A 16,953-nucleotide genomic window follows, 5' to 3' on the forward strand; every position below is an offset into this window, starting at 1 on the left:
CTTCTTTCATGTGCCCAAAAGCTGCAGTGCACCATGTGCAGATGCACTATGAATGCAAACAGTAATACAGCGTTGGTGTTTGCATGGCACACAGCAGGTCAGGTGCTTCGGATTCAAGTTCCGATTGGGAGCTCATGATATACTGCATGACCAGCCACGCTGTCAGAACACCAACAACAACAGTGGAGAGCAGGATCCATCCTTTCAGATAAAGATGGCGGGCACTCAGGAAACTGAAGCCATTGAAAAATGCTGCAAAACGCAGTTGGAAATCCATGGAATGACAGGACGGAAATCACTGTATCATGAGATGTTGAGCCCGGACTCATGATGCACTGCGTTCCTCTCTGCCTTCCTACAATTCCTAGTGGCACAAGGTGGCAAGTTGCACAGTGGGATAGCTGCCCACAGTGCACTGCTCTCCTGCTCTCCCTGCCAATGCTATAGCACGCACTGTGGATGTGCTTCAGTGACACAGTGAGTGCTGTATGGACAGGCACAAGCGTTGTAATGACAGTGTTTTTTTGATCATCGCTGTAACTTGCGTCAATAATGCTTTCTAGTATAGACAAGGTCTGAGTTACATGAATGCTTTCCACAGCTACTCACGAACCAACAACAGAGGCTCCAGGCAATTCCCCCAGCTCCCCAGCCTTACACTCCAGAACAGTACCGTCTTGCAGTGATCAGAAGCCTGGCCAGTGTAAGTTCATTACCCAGTCCCCTCCCTCAGTGTGGAGAGGACACTTACCAGCCTTTACAAACTGAGCTGAGATTTCCCAAGCACTTCAACAAAATCACACTGTTTTGGGTAAAATATTAAACAGATTTATTATCTACAGAAAGATAGATTTTAAGTGATTATAAGTAGCAGGCTTAGAGATCAGAGTTGGTTACTTAAGAAACAAAATAAATATGCAGTCCAAGTTTTACAGACTAAACAGGATTTGAATTAAGCAGTGTCTCAGCCTGACAGATGGTACAAGCACGTTACAGATCCTCAATACAGAGGCTGGGACTCTTTCCCAGCCTGGGACCACCCCGCACCCTGTTCAAAGTCTTTTCCTCCAGAGATTTCTTCCAGGTGTTGCGTTGGAGGGGGAGAGAGGCCAAGTGATGCTGATATCACTTGCCTTTTTTTATAGCTTCTTCCAGCTTGCTTGTGATGTGGGGGTCCACCCCTATTGGTCAAGCAGTGCCCATTGTCTATGTGCTGCTCTCTCTCAGAAGTTTTTATTGTGTACATTTCCTGAGATACTGGATTCTTTCCTTGGTGGGTGTTGGTGAGCCATAAACACTGTCTGGCCTCTCCATTGTTATACCTGGAAGGCTGGTTTGTGGGTGTTTCCAACCTCACATGTTTCAATAACACACACATAGCAAAACTTTATAATTTCACATACAGTGAAGCACATACAATCCATCAGGATATTAATGTTCAACAAATCAAAACTTTAAAAATGATACTTCACAAGGCATACTTTGTACAAAACATATCATAATTATATGACAGTGGTGAATATGGGGATTCCAGGGTGCTTCTTTGAGGTACAGAGTGCCACAGGTCCTTTCTCCCACAGCCCCCACCTCCTCATCTCCCAAAAGTTAGGGACTGCTGGCTATGGGTTTTTCAGTCTCAAGGGATATCCTGGATGATTGTAGGAAAGGCCATGAATATCCAGAGAGTTTTAGGAAAAATCAGAGGGCTATATTCTCTGTAGGTGTAACTCTGAATAGCTCCACTGATGCTGATTTACACCAGCTAAGGATCTGGATACAGAGTCAGATTTCAGCCTCAGCAATTTATAGTGGCTTTCATTTTCAAAACTAGCATCTATGTAACCAACTTTTTTTTTAAATGAAGATAGAAATTCAGCTTAATATTTATTGTGTAGTTGCCCAAAATGAAAGTGTGGCCAGTGACTCTCAGCTTTTTCAGACTTCAAAAAACAGCTATAATATTTGCAAAGCACTTTGAAATCTTTGGTTGAAAGATGCTATGAAAGTGCAAACTTATTATTAAATTAGCATAGAAAAAATAGATTTCTGAAAGAGCCATTGTCTTAAGCCTTTTTAGTTGTTGCTTATGATTTGAAGTTGTTATGAAAGAACATTCTATGGTGAGAATATTTACGGATTTTATATGTATAGAAATGAGTTCATTTAAATCATGAGTACCATATTTTTTACATAATGTCAGTGGAAAAACTTTAGATATATAAAATCTCTCAAATAAAATAAGTTGATTATGTGATGTGATTAAATTGTCTATTTACTATATCCTATTTTAGGGACTAATGTATGTAATTTTATATAGGGGAACCATTGACCTTAATAAGTAGAGCTCCAGTGCATTCTTAAACAGCCAGCATTCTGGTCTATTAATCCAGGTTAGATTGATTCATTATTTTAGGTCTGTAGTTTGTACTCTTATGATGAGCTTACTTCATTTTAATACAACATTATCTTGAACATCATCTGCAGTTATGAAATGAGATTAGCTGACTCTAAAATGAGAGTGGATTAAAAAAACGAAATGGGGTACTCTAATAATAAATAATTGTGCTTTGTGCCATGTTTTTCAAATGAGGCAACTTAGTTGTAAAAAGTGCAAGTAGACTAAAAATAATGATTCTATCATCTTTTAATGAATAAAGATTCTTTTTTGCATTTCTCTGAAGGGCTGTGTGTGTGTGTGTGTGTGTGTGTGTGTTTTGGAGGTGGGGGCTGGCTGTATGGGCCTTGTAGGACTTGTACACACTAATGCTTATTTTGGTATAACTTAAGTCACTCAGAGTTGTGAAAAAGCCACCCCACCTGAGCGACGTAAGTTACACAGACCTAAGTGCCAGTGTGGACAGCTCTGTGTCGACGGGAGAAGTTCTCCCGCCAACATAGCTACTGTTGCTTAGGGAAATGGAGTAATTATGACAATGGGAGAGAGCTGTCCCATCAGCATACAGCATCCGCACTAGCACTGCTACAGCAGCACAGCTGCGTTGGTACAGCTGTGTCGCTGTAGTGATTCTAATGTTGACTAACCTTTAGAGTTTGTCAAAGGTCCTGGGAGTGATGGGTCTGCAGTAGACTGAAGTGTTTGTTTTGCTACATATGTTAATCATATTGGCTGCAGCAAAGCAAACTTTCCTACCTACTTGGGACAGCTCTAGAAATGGAAGAACTCATTCTCCATGCCCATTCATTCTCTGGCCTCTTTTGATTCTGACAAACATTTTACTGAGTTGCAGTTGTGATGATGGTGTGTTGTAATGTGGATGCTGGTGCACTAGGAGCTGGACTGACGCCATCAACTCCCTTCATTCAAGCCACCAAAGTGGTTTTAAATGTCGATGAATATTACCTATTTCATAACACAGGACAGTTGGCAAGTTCCAGGTTCTGTTGCTGAACTTCTCACTTCCCTTTTCACCATTTTAGACATACAGCATTATAATGGGGTGGCCCAAAATAATGATAATATAGGGCACCAAAGTATGTCACTTTGCTGGATTAGCAGGAGAACTGACTGTAGACAAAGGATAGTAGGCTTGATCTTGCTCCTTTAAGGTTGATGAGGTTTTTCTGTTTACCTCAGTAAGAAAAGGATGAGACTATAGTCGATTTTTTAGAAGATTTTGGAATAATCTAACTTTTATCATAGTGAGGTTGGATATTTTGGGCGCAATCCTACCATCCGGTGTAAGGAGTGGATGGTAGAGAGGGTACCAGGAACCTCTTGTCACATCCTCTGCATTCAAGGAATCTGACAGCTCTTTCCATTGTACTCACAAGTGCTAGAAGGTGGACCTAACTAATGTGCTAGCCCATGCATCACGTTCCTCCAAGATGGCTTGGTCTGGGAGTTGGGGACATTTCCTGCCTCCCAAATCATCAGCATCCATCATTCATCAGAAGATGGAAGCTATACACCTTATACCTTTTCAAAGGATCAGCAAATTATATGCTACTCCATCATGTGCTCACATTTTGCCACCCTGCTTTGCTCTACATTCTGATGTCTCTCCCTAGTCAGCGGGATCCTTGTAGCTGTCTGGGTAGCATCTCTATTCATCCTTGAAAAGGCTGGGCAAAGATTAGCCCCTTATTTCAAAGAAATAAAATGCTGAAGGTTAGAATACTAAAAAAGCAGTTTGTATTTTGTTTTTTAAACTTGATGATAAACATGTTAATGCTTTTTCTCTTCTTTTATCATTAGAAAGCAAATGACGAGGTGGATATAGTACTGTTGGGTAACAAGTGTGATAAGGACATGGAACGTGTAATTTCAAAACGTAGCGGGGAAAAGGTAGGCATTGATCACTAGTGTGTTCAGAGTATTTTAGCATTTGAATATGAACTGTGACCTTAAAAACTGTAATATGTTCTTGGGTTCTAAATATTTTGTTATAAATTGCTGCAAAAGAATACTTGTTTAATAGATGAGCAGAATATGGCAAATAGCTTTACTAGTTGCTATCTTTTGAACACTGATTTTTATATTAGGTTAACTTTAAAACATACTGATTGTATACTTTCTAGCATAACACCTGAAAACCCTTTATTTCAGAGTTAGACTTTTTAAAATATTTTGGAGTCTGCACTTTCAGGTTATTATTTTTAAGTGGGATGTTAAAATACAATACTTATTTCATTCCTCATCATTCTTCTGAAATCCGATATATCTGTAATCTTGCACAACAATATCTATGACTCTTCCATTACTGTCTTCAAGGCATGATTTTCATTGTCTTCCTCACAAGACCACAAGCAACAGAAAGTCTGGAATTGGGTTACTCTGTTGTATACCTCTGAGTCTCTGAAATTCTTCTAAAAATATCACTTTCTTAAAAATATCAGTTAATATCAATCAGAGAGAGGAGAATCAGGCCCAGGGAATGTTCATTTGGTGCTATAGGCCAAGTAATCTCTCTGGCACCCCCCTGCTGCTGTTTGCCCATATCACAGGCAGCAGCTTAATACACAGCTCTCTCTCATTGAGTATACAGCACTGCCTACAGAAGTAACCAAGTTTGTGACCCCACTGTCTTGAAAGAGCAAGATGCAGTCTTTTCCGTTGAGGGCTCATGCTGTTCCATCTCTCTCCTTCCTTCCTTCACCATAGATTATATTTGGCCTCCTTCACTGTGGGACTGAATTCTCTTTTTATTGTTTTGGTTTTACCTTACATTTGAGGTTCCATTGTTCTTTGCACTTGTGGGAGTTGGACAGAAGAATTTTCTGCTGTTTTACAAGGTATTTACTAGGATATCCTCTCTTATTTGGTTCATGTTGTGACTTGTTAGGGATTCAAATCTTTCAGGCAAGTAACACCGAGAAAAAAATTATTTCACAGATCTATTGAAATGAAAAGAAATAAGTGCTTGGATGCATGTGAATATGTCTGTTTAGAAAATAAACACTAGGAGTTGCAAGTACTCATCCTTTCTGAATATGAGGTTCAAGATGTCTCAAATTAATGTCCACTTTTGAAAGTGTTGGCGTAAATGCCAGCAATGTGCTAAAGAGATCTGAAGAAGAGCTCTGTGTAAGCTCGAAAGCTTGTCTCTCTCACCAACAAAAGTTGATCCAATAAAAGATATTATTTCATTCATCTTGTCTCTCTAATATCCTGGACCAACACATCTACAACAACACTGCATACAACAATGTGCTAGACACTATAGTGTATTTATGACAGACTGGTTCCAAGGTAAACCCTTTATTTTGAACAGAAGCTACATACATCAATGAGGCAACAAAGTTTCTACTACTCTGCATAGCTTCAGCTTACAACTGCACTGTACTGGGTTTCTTTGTTTCTGCTTCCCAGTGGGAAGTGAGCCACAGGAAACTGAAGACTGAATGAGGAGTGTACAGTAAGTGTGGCATCCTAGAGCACTTGCTCTATAGCACAGATACCATGCAAACCAGAAGAAAAAATGGTTCTTGCCCCAAGGAGCTTGCAGTCCAAACAAATAGACCACACTTAGGCATACAAGGCATTGGGAGGTCCAGGAGAAGGTTCTAATTTATAAATAAATAGCAATTCAGGTATAATCAGCAACATGTATATTCTGTGGCCATGGAATTTGCTGCATGTTGAATTTTGCTTCCAAATCTAAGTTTTCTGCAGTTTTTAAAGTTGTTTCTAGTTCCCATCATTGTGAAAATGTTAATGGAAACATTGTCTTCCTGAATGTGCAGCCATCCTGCAGCAGTTAACCCCAAGAGATGTACTAGCTGTTCCATTCATATCATCGATATTAACAATGAATTCTAAAGAAGACGGGTCAGAGCCTCAGCTGGAGAAACACAGCAAAGCTCCACTGAAGTCAATGAACCTAGGCAGATTTATGTTAGCTGAGGATATGGTCAGAGAGTTTTGAATTTCAGCATTAACTCTTTCACTGCTGATCATTTTCTCAGACACATTCAGGTAAAGTGCTCATCCCGCATTACCAGATCACCTTCCATGCCTTCTTTGAGAGTAGAGCTGACCCACAAAAATATGACCTTTTGACCAAAATGAGAATTTTCCTGGAAAAATTTTGTTTTCTTAAATTTTTGGATTTTTTTAATGAAAAAAAGAACATTTGGGGTTTTCAAAAAAAAAAAAAAAAAAAGAATGGGAGCATATTGTATTATTTTCACCTCTATCTTCCTTTTTTTACTTTCATCTCATTTTTCCAGTGGGGAGAAAAACCAGCAATGTTTTCTGTCATCAAAAAACTGAACAGATTTGTGAAAAATTTCAAACATAATTAACATTTTGGAGGTTTTTTAAAGAAAATTTTCATGAAATATGAATAGCATTTTTTGATCGCCTTTCTTGTTAAACACCCAAAGCCCCAGCTACCAATACCTGCAGCTCCTCCCTGACCATTTCTGCAGTGCAGATATAAATTGTCAACACACAGATCTGGAAGCACATGGAAAACTGAAGATGTGAGAACTGTGTAAAATGTATTGAATATCAACATTAATAACACAGGATCTACTGTACTGAATGCTTTATTTGCTTTCACATTTAGATAAACAAAACATATGTTTTTTTAATTTGAATGGAGCTGCCTCAAAATTTCCAATTTTCCCAAATTACTCTACCAATGTGGCTCAGAAACCAAGGGGATGTGCTTCAAAGTACACTACTCCTCGGATGTACTAAGATTGCATAATCATTTATTTTATAACCTCTGGGTGCATCTTGCTGGAAAAGGAGTGAGAATAGTGGAACTGATGGGGAAGGGAGAGGGCACATGCTATGTCTTTTAAAGAGCTGTAAAAAATTATTCGCTCAGAACCCTCTAGGAGATCAGGGAGGCACATCCCGATGTTGTGGCTATAACTCTCAGCATACACTGGCTTTTGCAGCGGAAAATTGTGTATCTGCATAAGGTTTGTAGTCAGCCCATTTTTTGTTCATCAGGTGGACACTCCATCAGGCAGGGTGAGCACCTTATATGGGACAGGGTATTTTGGTAGCATTTGACCAATTTTTTCAGATTATGAAATTCTAAAGTAATAATAAATAAAAATATCACCTTGTGAAAAGTTTTGCAAGCTGTATCTTTTAAAGTGAACAGTTCCCTCATTTATTGTACACCTTGAATTTGAAGATTTTCATGGACTTTCTCTCGCCTGCACAGATTAGTGCAGGATGCTGTCTGTGTATATTTAAGTTTGTGAGGGAAAAATCTACATACCATTTTTCAAACAAAGTGATCATGTAACTGGAGATTATTATAATGCATAAGCACAAGGGGGCAGTGTTAAGGTTTCACAGACTGTTAATATATATAAAAAATATGGTATTTTCTGACTTCTGCGTGCTTAACCATGCAGCCATCTATTTCTTTTAACATAGTGGGTTTTTTATGGAACAAATAATTTACCTCTGCACCAGCCAATCTGCTCTCTAGATTTCCTTTCTGTTGTGAAGCACTCTTTAGTTATACTACGTATTTCTTTTTGTAATGTGATTTTAGAGCTCTAGAGAATCCTGATTGAGCCAGGTGAAAGATTCTGTAAGTAAGGAAATAGCTAACACTGTCCACTCACTCCAATTAAAAAAAATGTATATTAACAAAAAGAAAATCTTACAATGCTGACTCTGCCAATGAGTGATTCATATTACTCTATTTCATACTACACATAGAATGCAGGTCACAAGAATTATTCCTTTGCAGAACCTGCAGGGAGGATTTATGTATCCTACAAGAGTCTCCTGTACGTTGGCTCTTCCTGAAGGTCCCTCAAAATTCTGGCCACACTATCCCATTTTATAATAGAAGAACACAATTTCATTCAGAGAATTTTTTATAAAGCCATTTGGCTTCATAATTCTCTCACTTCTATCACTTGGAAGATGACATATCATGTAATTTAATCTTGACAGTATGAAGTAGTTTATATTACAAGTCAGTTTCATTTTTTGTGGTCATTTGACTGAAATTTTATCTTTTTTTAAAAGCAAAACAATTAACATTATCTCTCTCCCTCAAGAGTAAATAAAAGAACTGAAGGTTATATTAATAGATAACAGTGGTAGCTTTCCCCTTAAGCAGATCTTCAAATCAGAATATAGCCCTAGCCAAAGAATGAACCCTCCATTATTTGCTGTAGCAGTCTTGTCTGACACTTGTTTTTAAACAGAATTTTACTAAGAACAATATCAAACAGTAATCATATTGTACACCCTCACTACAACAGACCCCTGGGGATCCAAACCATTTGCACCTCCATGAATTCAAACAGCAAACTGACTCCCATTCACCACCCTTCTTTCCATACAGAGAGCCTAGGAAAATAGATGAGCCTTGCAACAGTTCTTTACTTGGAAAAGTGTTACATGCCTTAATATAGGATAGAAAAAAGGAACATTTAAAGGACTGGACAAAACCATAGGTTCTATGTATGCTATAAGGCAGTGTTTTCCTCTTTTTTTAAAATCAAATCAATTCAGTGTTCTCATATTATCTCCCCCCAACCTCTTCTTGCTGGTTCCTACAATCTATTACTTCCTCTTCCTCCTTTGAACTGTTTTGTGTTGTTGGCTTGTATTACTCTTTTCAGTGGGCAGGGGTTCTCCAAAACTTCCCTCTATAACTTCTTGTTTTTCAATTAGTTATTGCAGTATCAAAAATAGCTTATTGGAATCAAAGTTGTTGTGGATGGTTTGTTGGTTTGGTGATTGGTTGGTAGTTGGTGGGGTTTATTTGTTTTTTGACATAGTACAGGGGTGGCCAAACTTATCGATCCCCTGAGTCCTCTCCCCCTGCTGGGCAGAATCCTTTAGCCCCATCACCCTGTCACTGGGCAGAAGCTCCGAGCTCCCCCCTCCATTCTGGTAGGTGGAGAATTAGGGGGGAGAGAGGGAGCATTTTAAAGCTGCACTTTAACTGTAAAAGAGACATGTGGCTCATGAGCCACAGTTTGGCCACCCCTGACATAGTATATCTCAAGATATCTCCTTTGCTGGACTATTCTTTATTTTGAAAAATAGTTCTCCATTATGCCCAGTCTTTCCCCTAAATCAGTAGTTCTCAATCCAGGGTACGCAGAGGTCTTCCAGGAGGTACATCATCTCATCTAGATATTTGCCTAGTTTTAGAACAGGCTCTAGAGCCCTGCAGCAGGATGAGGTTTGGGGGCCTCTAAAGGGATGTCTACACTGCAGTTAGACACCTGTGACTGGCCCATGCCAGCTGATTCAGGCTAAGGGGCTCGAGCTGAGGGGCTGTTTAATTGTGGTATAGGCGTTCAGGCTTGGGCTGCAGCCCGAGCTCTGGGATCCTCCCACCTCACACGGTCCTAGAGCCCAGGGTCCAATTCGAGTCCAAAGGTCTACACTTCAGTTAAACTGCCTTTTAGCTTGAGCCCTGAAAGCCTGAGTCAGCTCGCACAGGCCACTCCTAGGTTTTTAATTGCAATGTAGAAATACCCTGAGCCTCACAGGATTTAGTGAACACTGTAAACTTCATTGTTCTCTGTGGGTGGGATCCTGTCCCTCAGTTCCATGCACAGAAGGGAAGTTTGCACATGAACCTCCCTTTACTGAAGAGGAGGGGATAAATTCTTTCACTGCACTGTCCTTGCAGAGATTCCACTCCCCCACCATTGGCTCCCTCCACTAGAAGGAAATGATCCAGTCCTTTGTCATCTTCTCCAAGTTTCCAACCCTATAAACTAGCATTACTAGCAAGCTTAGACCCTATGTGTTGGGGAAATACACTGAAATGAAGGAGCATCAATAAGTTAAATAAAATTCACTAACCCTAAAAGCTGCACTGCCTTTTCCTTCTTTCAATTTTTTAATAATTTATTTTTCTTTCCTCACATCTCCAACTCATTCCATCTATCTCCATACAACTTTTTCACATAAATGTGTGCTGTGTAGTCTCATATTCTCTCTCTGCTCCTTTTCTCTCCATTTCTTTCCATGGAAAAGAGCATCTCCTCTCCTCTTATTTTGTCTGATTTCATTCCTGTTTGTCCCCATTCTCTGTTACTCACTGCCACAGGGTGACTGGCTCCTTGAAGAAGAGTGGGACCAGCCCCATCTGGGCATAATTAATTAGCTGTTTTACAGTTTAGAAGGTGGGACTAAGGGGTTAGGTAATAGTTTAACAGACACCTGGGCCTCATAAAAGGACTGAGAGAGATGTGTGGGGTGTGGAGCCACAGGGAGTGGGCAGATTCCTGTGGAAGGCCCTGAATGAGGACCTGCAGGAGGCCGGGTACTCCATGGGAATCAAATGCTCTGTACCAGAGCCAGGAAGGATGCAAGAAATAGAGTCCAGCAAGGGCTAAGAATATTACTCCAGGAGAACCAGCCTGAGGACTGCATGCTCTATCCCAGAGCCAGAAAGCCTGTCTAAGATAGCCCAGAAAGGGCCTGGGAACAGGACCCAGAGGGAGGGCTGAGTAGAGGTCCTTGAAAGCCAGGACTTTTTTGTTTATTAGTATTTTTTAGTTGGACTTTTGTTTTCCTGGTTTAATGTTGCTTGTGACTTGACTAGAGGTCTGAGCCACATCTCCAGCGTAGACTGGTGTGCGGAGAACTGAGGAGACCCATCTTGGGGAAGGAAACCAAGGCAGGGAATGCCTGTAGCACCATGCTTGGCCAGCAGCAGCTGCAGCATGGCTGGCACGTCCTATCACACTTGCCATCTCCCACCATGGTCCTTCACATCTTTTTCTCACTCCTCTGAAACTCTTCCCCATGATGGTTCCTTTCTCACTCTCCCCTACCTGGTTTCATCCTTTTCGCACATCCAAGTGAGGCTTTGCTTCTAGTTTGGGACCTAGGGCCCTTTCCTCTTTATTATATTTTGTTTCTTCTCTCCCTAAAGGACTTCTGCTGGTGAGATGGAAGGAAGTTAGATTCTCTCTTCTTCTGCCCTCTATGGGCAAGCAGTTTGCAGCTCTTCTTCTGCTCTAAGCTACACCTTCCTTTGGGGAGAGGCTGCCCTGGCAACTTGAACTTGAAGTAGGGACTGACTTTGCCACAGGCCACCTAGTAGATGAATGGATGGGAGCCTGCAGGAACCCTATCTCTTGTATTCTAAAACTTAAAAGCATGGTGATAGAGGAAGACTGTAAATAGTTGATGATTTTAAAGAAAAAACATGGTTCTGTAACTGATTTATATGTTGAAGGGTTGCTCCCTGATGAAAAAGACTAAAAACTAGCTTTAAAAAAGAAGGCTGCAACAATAACTTGAAAAACTCCTGCTCTCTAAATCAAGTGGGAGTATTGGGCTCCCGGACCTACAAAATTACTATACTATTATCCTGTCACAGATATCAAATTGGTTCCAGCATGCTAATAACATCCTCATACCCACATGGGTGGAAACTGAAAAGGTATTAATGCATCCAATTCCCCCTGCTGGTCTGCTTAGTTCCTCTTTTTTTCCAATAGAGAAAAATAAGTTGTCAACAATGGTGGTTGTGTGAAGAGTCTGGGATATCCTAGTTAAGAGGTTTAGTATCTTAGTTAAGAGTTCCATCCTCACCATCATGCAAAAGCACCTATCTGGGGCAACGCAGACTTGCAAATTGGATAAAAACTTATATTTTGGAACCACTGGCTTAGCAAGGGCATCATATAGATTTCCCAGTTAGTCAAGGATGAGGACCTTGTTTCTTTTATAACACCAACGCAACAATATGACCTGCCACCCTCAGTGAAATGGCAGTACTTATAGTTAAAACATTGCTAACATACCATTTGATCCAGATGCCCCATGACAGCCAAAGGCCCCAGAGCTACTTGCAACCTTGGAAATTCTTCATAAACTCGGCAATCCCATGTCCATTGTGTATGCCTTACTAAAGAAGAGGAATTCCATTGGTCTGAAGTTCTTTATAAAAGCATGGGAAGTGGATTTATCCCAGCCCTTAAGGGAACACCACTGGCAGTGCATATTAGGGAATGTTAAAAATGCTTCTGTGGCTTTCAGGCTCAGGGCCCCCACATGGGGGGTGGGGGGGAGAGTACACATTACTGGGGCCAGAAGGCCCTGGAGGGCCCGGCCCAGGCTGCAACCCCCATTACCATGAGAAAAAAATTGAGACTAAATTGTAGATCAAGCCTGAGGATATGTATAGAAACTTATTTCCCTGTATCTGTGTATCTATTGTCCAGATCTTGTGACATTGCTGGAGCCAATCAGAAGCAGTGTTAGAGCAGTCTCAAGCAACATTCTGAACAGTGAACTACTAATGAACTACCCCCACTTATCGTATTAAATGAGATTTACAAAAAAACAACTGCAAATAATTTTCAGTGAAGTGTGCATAGCCCTACGGATTTTTTGCACACTGCCAGTGACTGTGGCAGAAGCTGAAAGAAATTTCAACAAGCTAGCACTCATCAAAAACTGCAGGCGTTCTACAATGGGGCAAGAACAGTTAAGCCACCCAGCTGTCTTGTCTATTGAGTGTGAACTTGTAAGAAAAATTGACTTTAGGAGGCTAATTCATTATTTTGCAATGAAAAAGGCCAGAAAAATAAAGCTTTAAAGTTAATTGGCCTAATTATAAAATGTTTGCAGTCACATTGGTCCATTAGAATAAAAAAATCAAGACACTGACAGGATATAATACCTTTATAATGACCAAACCATTACAAAATAGTCAGTAAACTTGTAAGACTCTCAGGCTAGGTGTTATGTTAAACTAAAATAGCAAAGGGGGGCATTTTTCAGAAATATAGAATATGTAACAGTAATTTCAGAATTCAAACTTTTTTCATGGCTCATGAGATTGTATGTATGGGATGAGGGATTGTGGGATGTGTGTGGGATGGGGCCCGTGTTACAAGTTTGTACTAAGCCCGAAAAAATTATGCTTGGCCCTGCTCAGGCTGTGCCTGATACAGCAAAAGATTCTATTCAGAATATTTTGGATGCCGCAGAAGTTGTGCAAGATGGGGGGCCTTGTCCTTTGATATTTGTTGGCACTATAATAAAGATGAAAGACCCCTGATGCATATGCTATGGGACTGTCCCATCAGTCAGGCAGCTGTGGAAAAAGGTGGACACATGAGTGAGAATAGGACTTGGCCTCAGCAATCAAACCTGAACTGAAAATTATTTCCTAGGTTATGTACCTACTGTACTGGATTTAACTCTATCGCAAAGACTTTGGTTTTTGAGGGCCCCAATGATTACCAAGTGCATGATTTTACAAAAATGGAGGAGTAGAGTTATGCCCAGAACAGAGTGGTGGTAGTCAGACTTGTCTGAGCTAGCAGTGAGGGAAAGAATAGCTTTTTGATGTAGAGAGCAATTATATGAATTTGAAGAAATTTGGACCCCATTTCCTGATACATTTGGATAAAGAATTTTGAGATAGCTTAAATAATGCCAGATTTCCATTCCATCTGACCTCTCCACTTTTCCCCTCCCTATGCCTCTTTCCCTCATACCTTCTTTCCCTGTTTGCCTATTTGTGTTTTTGATTATTATTGTTACCCCAACCCTAACATCTTATGTCTATGGCTATGTTTACACTGCAGCACTTATAGAAAGCGCTGCAGACTGTCCACACTACAGTGTTTGTGCTGGTTTCTTGCGTCCACGCTGGCCAGCCTTAATTCGAATTAGAAAGCAGTGCAATGTGGGAAGCTATCCCACAGTGCAACTAACCATAGAGACTGTTGTGACGAGTGTCATTGTCCCAGGATGCAGCGCTGCTTCCCTCACCCTCTTCCCCAGCCCCAAACAAACAGGAAAAGGATTTTCATGCTGTTTTTTACTCCCCCGATCACCATTGCTGCAGGCACATGGAGCCAGCTGAACTATGCTCTCATTTTGACCGTGACAAATACATCGCAGCTTATCCTGGATTACTTTAGAACTGTATGCTGTTTGCCTTTTATGCTCCCCCCACCATCCCCTGTATATTGCTTGCTTTTGATTTTTCCCTTCACCAAACGAACCCCCCCACCTGTATGCTGTTTGCCTTTTATGCTCCCCCTACCACCCCCCTGTATATTGCTTGCCTTTGATTTTGATTCTACAGGTGTCTGTAGAATGTAAGATAAATAACAACGGAGTTGGTTAGTATATTTAATACAGTGATACAAATGTTTCAATTTCACTGATGGAAAGCATGATATAATGTATCCACATGTAGCACTGTGAATAAACTCTTAAGAAAGTATCAATTTCCATGATTGGCCACTGAAACAATGTAGCAAAGAATTTCCTCTCACTGCTGGCATTCAAAACCCATTCACCACACTGGGAGGGGGTGTGTGAAATTTTCAAACCCTTAAAGGGACAAATTGCAAAGGGCTTGTTGTGTGTGTGAGGGGGTGATTGTAGCTTGGATTTTAAACCCATTTACTGCAGGAAATGAAGATTTAAATCTTCCCGGGGCTGCTCTGGGGGAGGGTACTGAGATGGAGCATCATGGGATACAGTCTGGAGGCCAATTAATTCGAATTAAGTCCCATTGCGTCCACACTCACACTAATGCGAATTAACTGATGCGCTTCAGGCGCTAGTCCACTTGCAGAGGTGGTTTTATTAATTCGATTTTAAAGGCTCCTTAATTCGAATTAACAATGTTCAAGTGTAGACGCGGGAGTAATTAATTCGAATTAAGGGACTTTAATTAGAATTAAGCCACCAGTGTAGACCAGGCCTATGTAATACTGTCTGATTGTGTATCATCTGATCTTATAGCTTTGACAAGTTGTAAAGTTGCATAATTGTATCATTTTATTTAGTAACCTAGGAAATGTACAGTATTTGTTAATTTGTAAAAGCTGCAAGTCATTTACCTTTTTGTGTTTTTATTGTTTTTTTTAATGAAAATTAATTTAAAAATTAATAATAAAAAAGGAAGAAAACTGAGATTATCCAAGACAGTAACTGCGTCCCCAAAATTAGGGATATACCATGTTTAAGTGCTTTGTATAACTCAGCCCTGTGCAATTTATGCTTCATGGGCTTGATCCAGTGAGATTTAGTTCAGGCCTCATAAACCTATGCTGCAATTACAGACCAAGATAATTTTTTTAAAATTCCACAACGCATAAACATATTACCCATTTCTTCAATGTTTTTCTTTTCTGTATTGTATTACCATTTAGACTAATGGCTGTGTTTATGTTTGATCATTTATTTCTATAATCTAGAACGTGGTTCAATTTTACATCCTCATTTTCATATCTATAGATTTTTGGTAGATTTGAAACTACAGTAGGAATTTCTGTGGGTGTTGAGTTCTCCAAATCTTTCTTTTGTATATTTTAAAAAGTTTCATCCAGACACATTTGTTGTTTACAGTCCATTCTTCATATCAGTGAACAATTAGAAGAGGTCCATTAAACTTTTATCTTTTAATTTGTGTATAAAAACACATGCCAGAAAAAACATCACTGTAAGTGCAAAAAAGTATTAGACTAGTTTAAAAGTTCCTGAAATTAGTAATTGAGGAGTCATATGAAAATTTTCTATGAACTAAATGTATGAATATATGCTTTATTATTTATTATGAATGAAGTCTAAGTTTTACTTGTTTTGAAAAGTTGCTTTATCAAGTATTTTATTTTTATAAATAATATTGTACATATGAATGTCCTTCCCTTGCCTTTGTTTGTTTTTCAGCTTGCATGGGAATATGGAGTACCTTTTTTTGAAACTAGTGCTACAGATAACATAAACATTGACGATGCCTTTTCAGTATTGACCAAACAAATATTGAACAAGGTAGGTTCCTTTTTTGGGGGAGGAGGCAATGTAAAAAAACTTTCTTGGGCCAAATCTTGTGGACAGAGTAAGTGCTGCAGGAGACCTTTAACACAGCAGAACCAGTTTGGTGAGCCTCTCTGCAGGGGAATATATGCCACCTGTGTACCATGGAGCTGTGCTCTGTGGGTATGTCTTGTACTCTAGCACTCAGGGGAGTTTTGGGCATAGGGAAGTCACAGGCTGGAGAAGATATGGGGCTGGTGAATGCACAGCTTTGCGGATCCACCAGCCATAGACACCTCTCCAAGAGGAAGGTACAGCAGCCACAGAGTGATTCCACTGCCACTCCGTGAGTTGGGCCGGGGGGGGGGGGGGGGGGGGTAAAGAAACTGTGGAAGGAGTTGGCCCTTTTGTTCAAATAGCAAATGTCTGATCCAAAATTTATAACATATTTGTGCAAATTATTTACATTGGTATTGCTAAATAGAGAGGAAAATGAACTCCTCCTTTGAAATTGCTAGGACTTAAAAGATTTTTGTGGTAATTAGCAATGGAACCTATATTACTGCTGTCAGAATCAGTCTTTCTCACCCTGAAGGGTATGGCCCTGTAAAGGTACTTACTACTGCATGATGGAGTCTGAATGTCTTGAGCAATAATTACAAAACACTGAATTATTAATTAGTTAAGAAAATGTTTTCCATCAAGAGATTTATTTTTAGATAGCAGAATATTGCTTTAGACAT

General features: G+C 40.0%; 1 protein-coding gene across 1 annotated transcript in view; it reads left to right on the forward strand.

Annotated features, from left to right (window-relative positions):
* LOC137156880 (ras-related protein Rab-10-like) overlaps window positions 1-16,953 on the forward strand; it is a 63,683-nt gene that overhangs the window by 35,342 nt on the left and 11,388 nt on the right. Inside the window, exons 4-5 of the mRNA XM_067553883.1 lie at window positions 4,217-4,306; window positions 16,124-16,225. Coding sequence (XP_067409984.1) covers window positions 4,217-4,306; window positions 16,124-16,225 — 192 coding nt within the window. The remainder of the gene's footprint in view (window positions 1-4,216; window positions 4,307-16,123; window positions 16,226-16,953) is intronic.

The sequence above is a fragment of the Emydura macquarii genome, unplaced genomic scaffold (assembly GCF_026122565.2).
Source record: "Emydura macquarii macquarii isolate MOO-44397 ecotype Brisbane River unplaced genomic scaffold, CSIRO-AGI_Emac_v2 contig_1477, whole genome shotgun sequence".
Classification (NCBI taxonomy): Eukaryota; Metazoa; Chordata; order Testudines; family Chelidae; genus Emydura; species Emydura macquarii.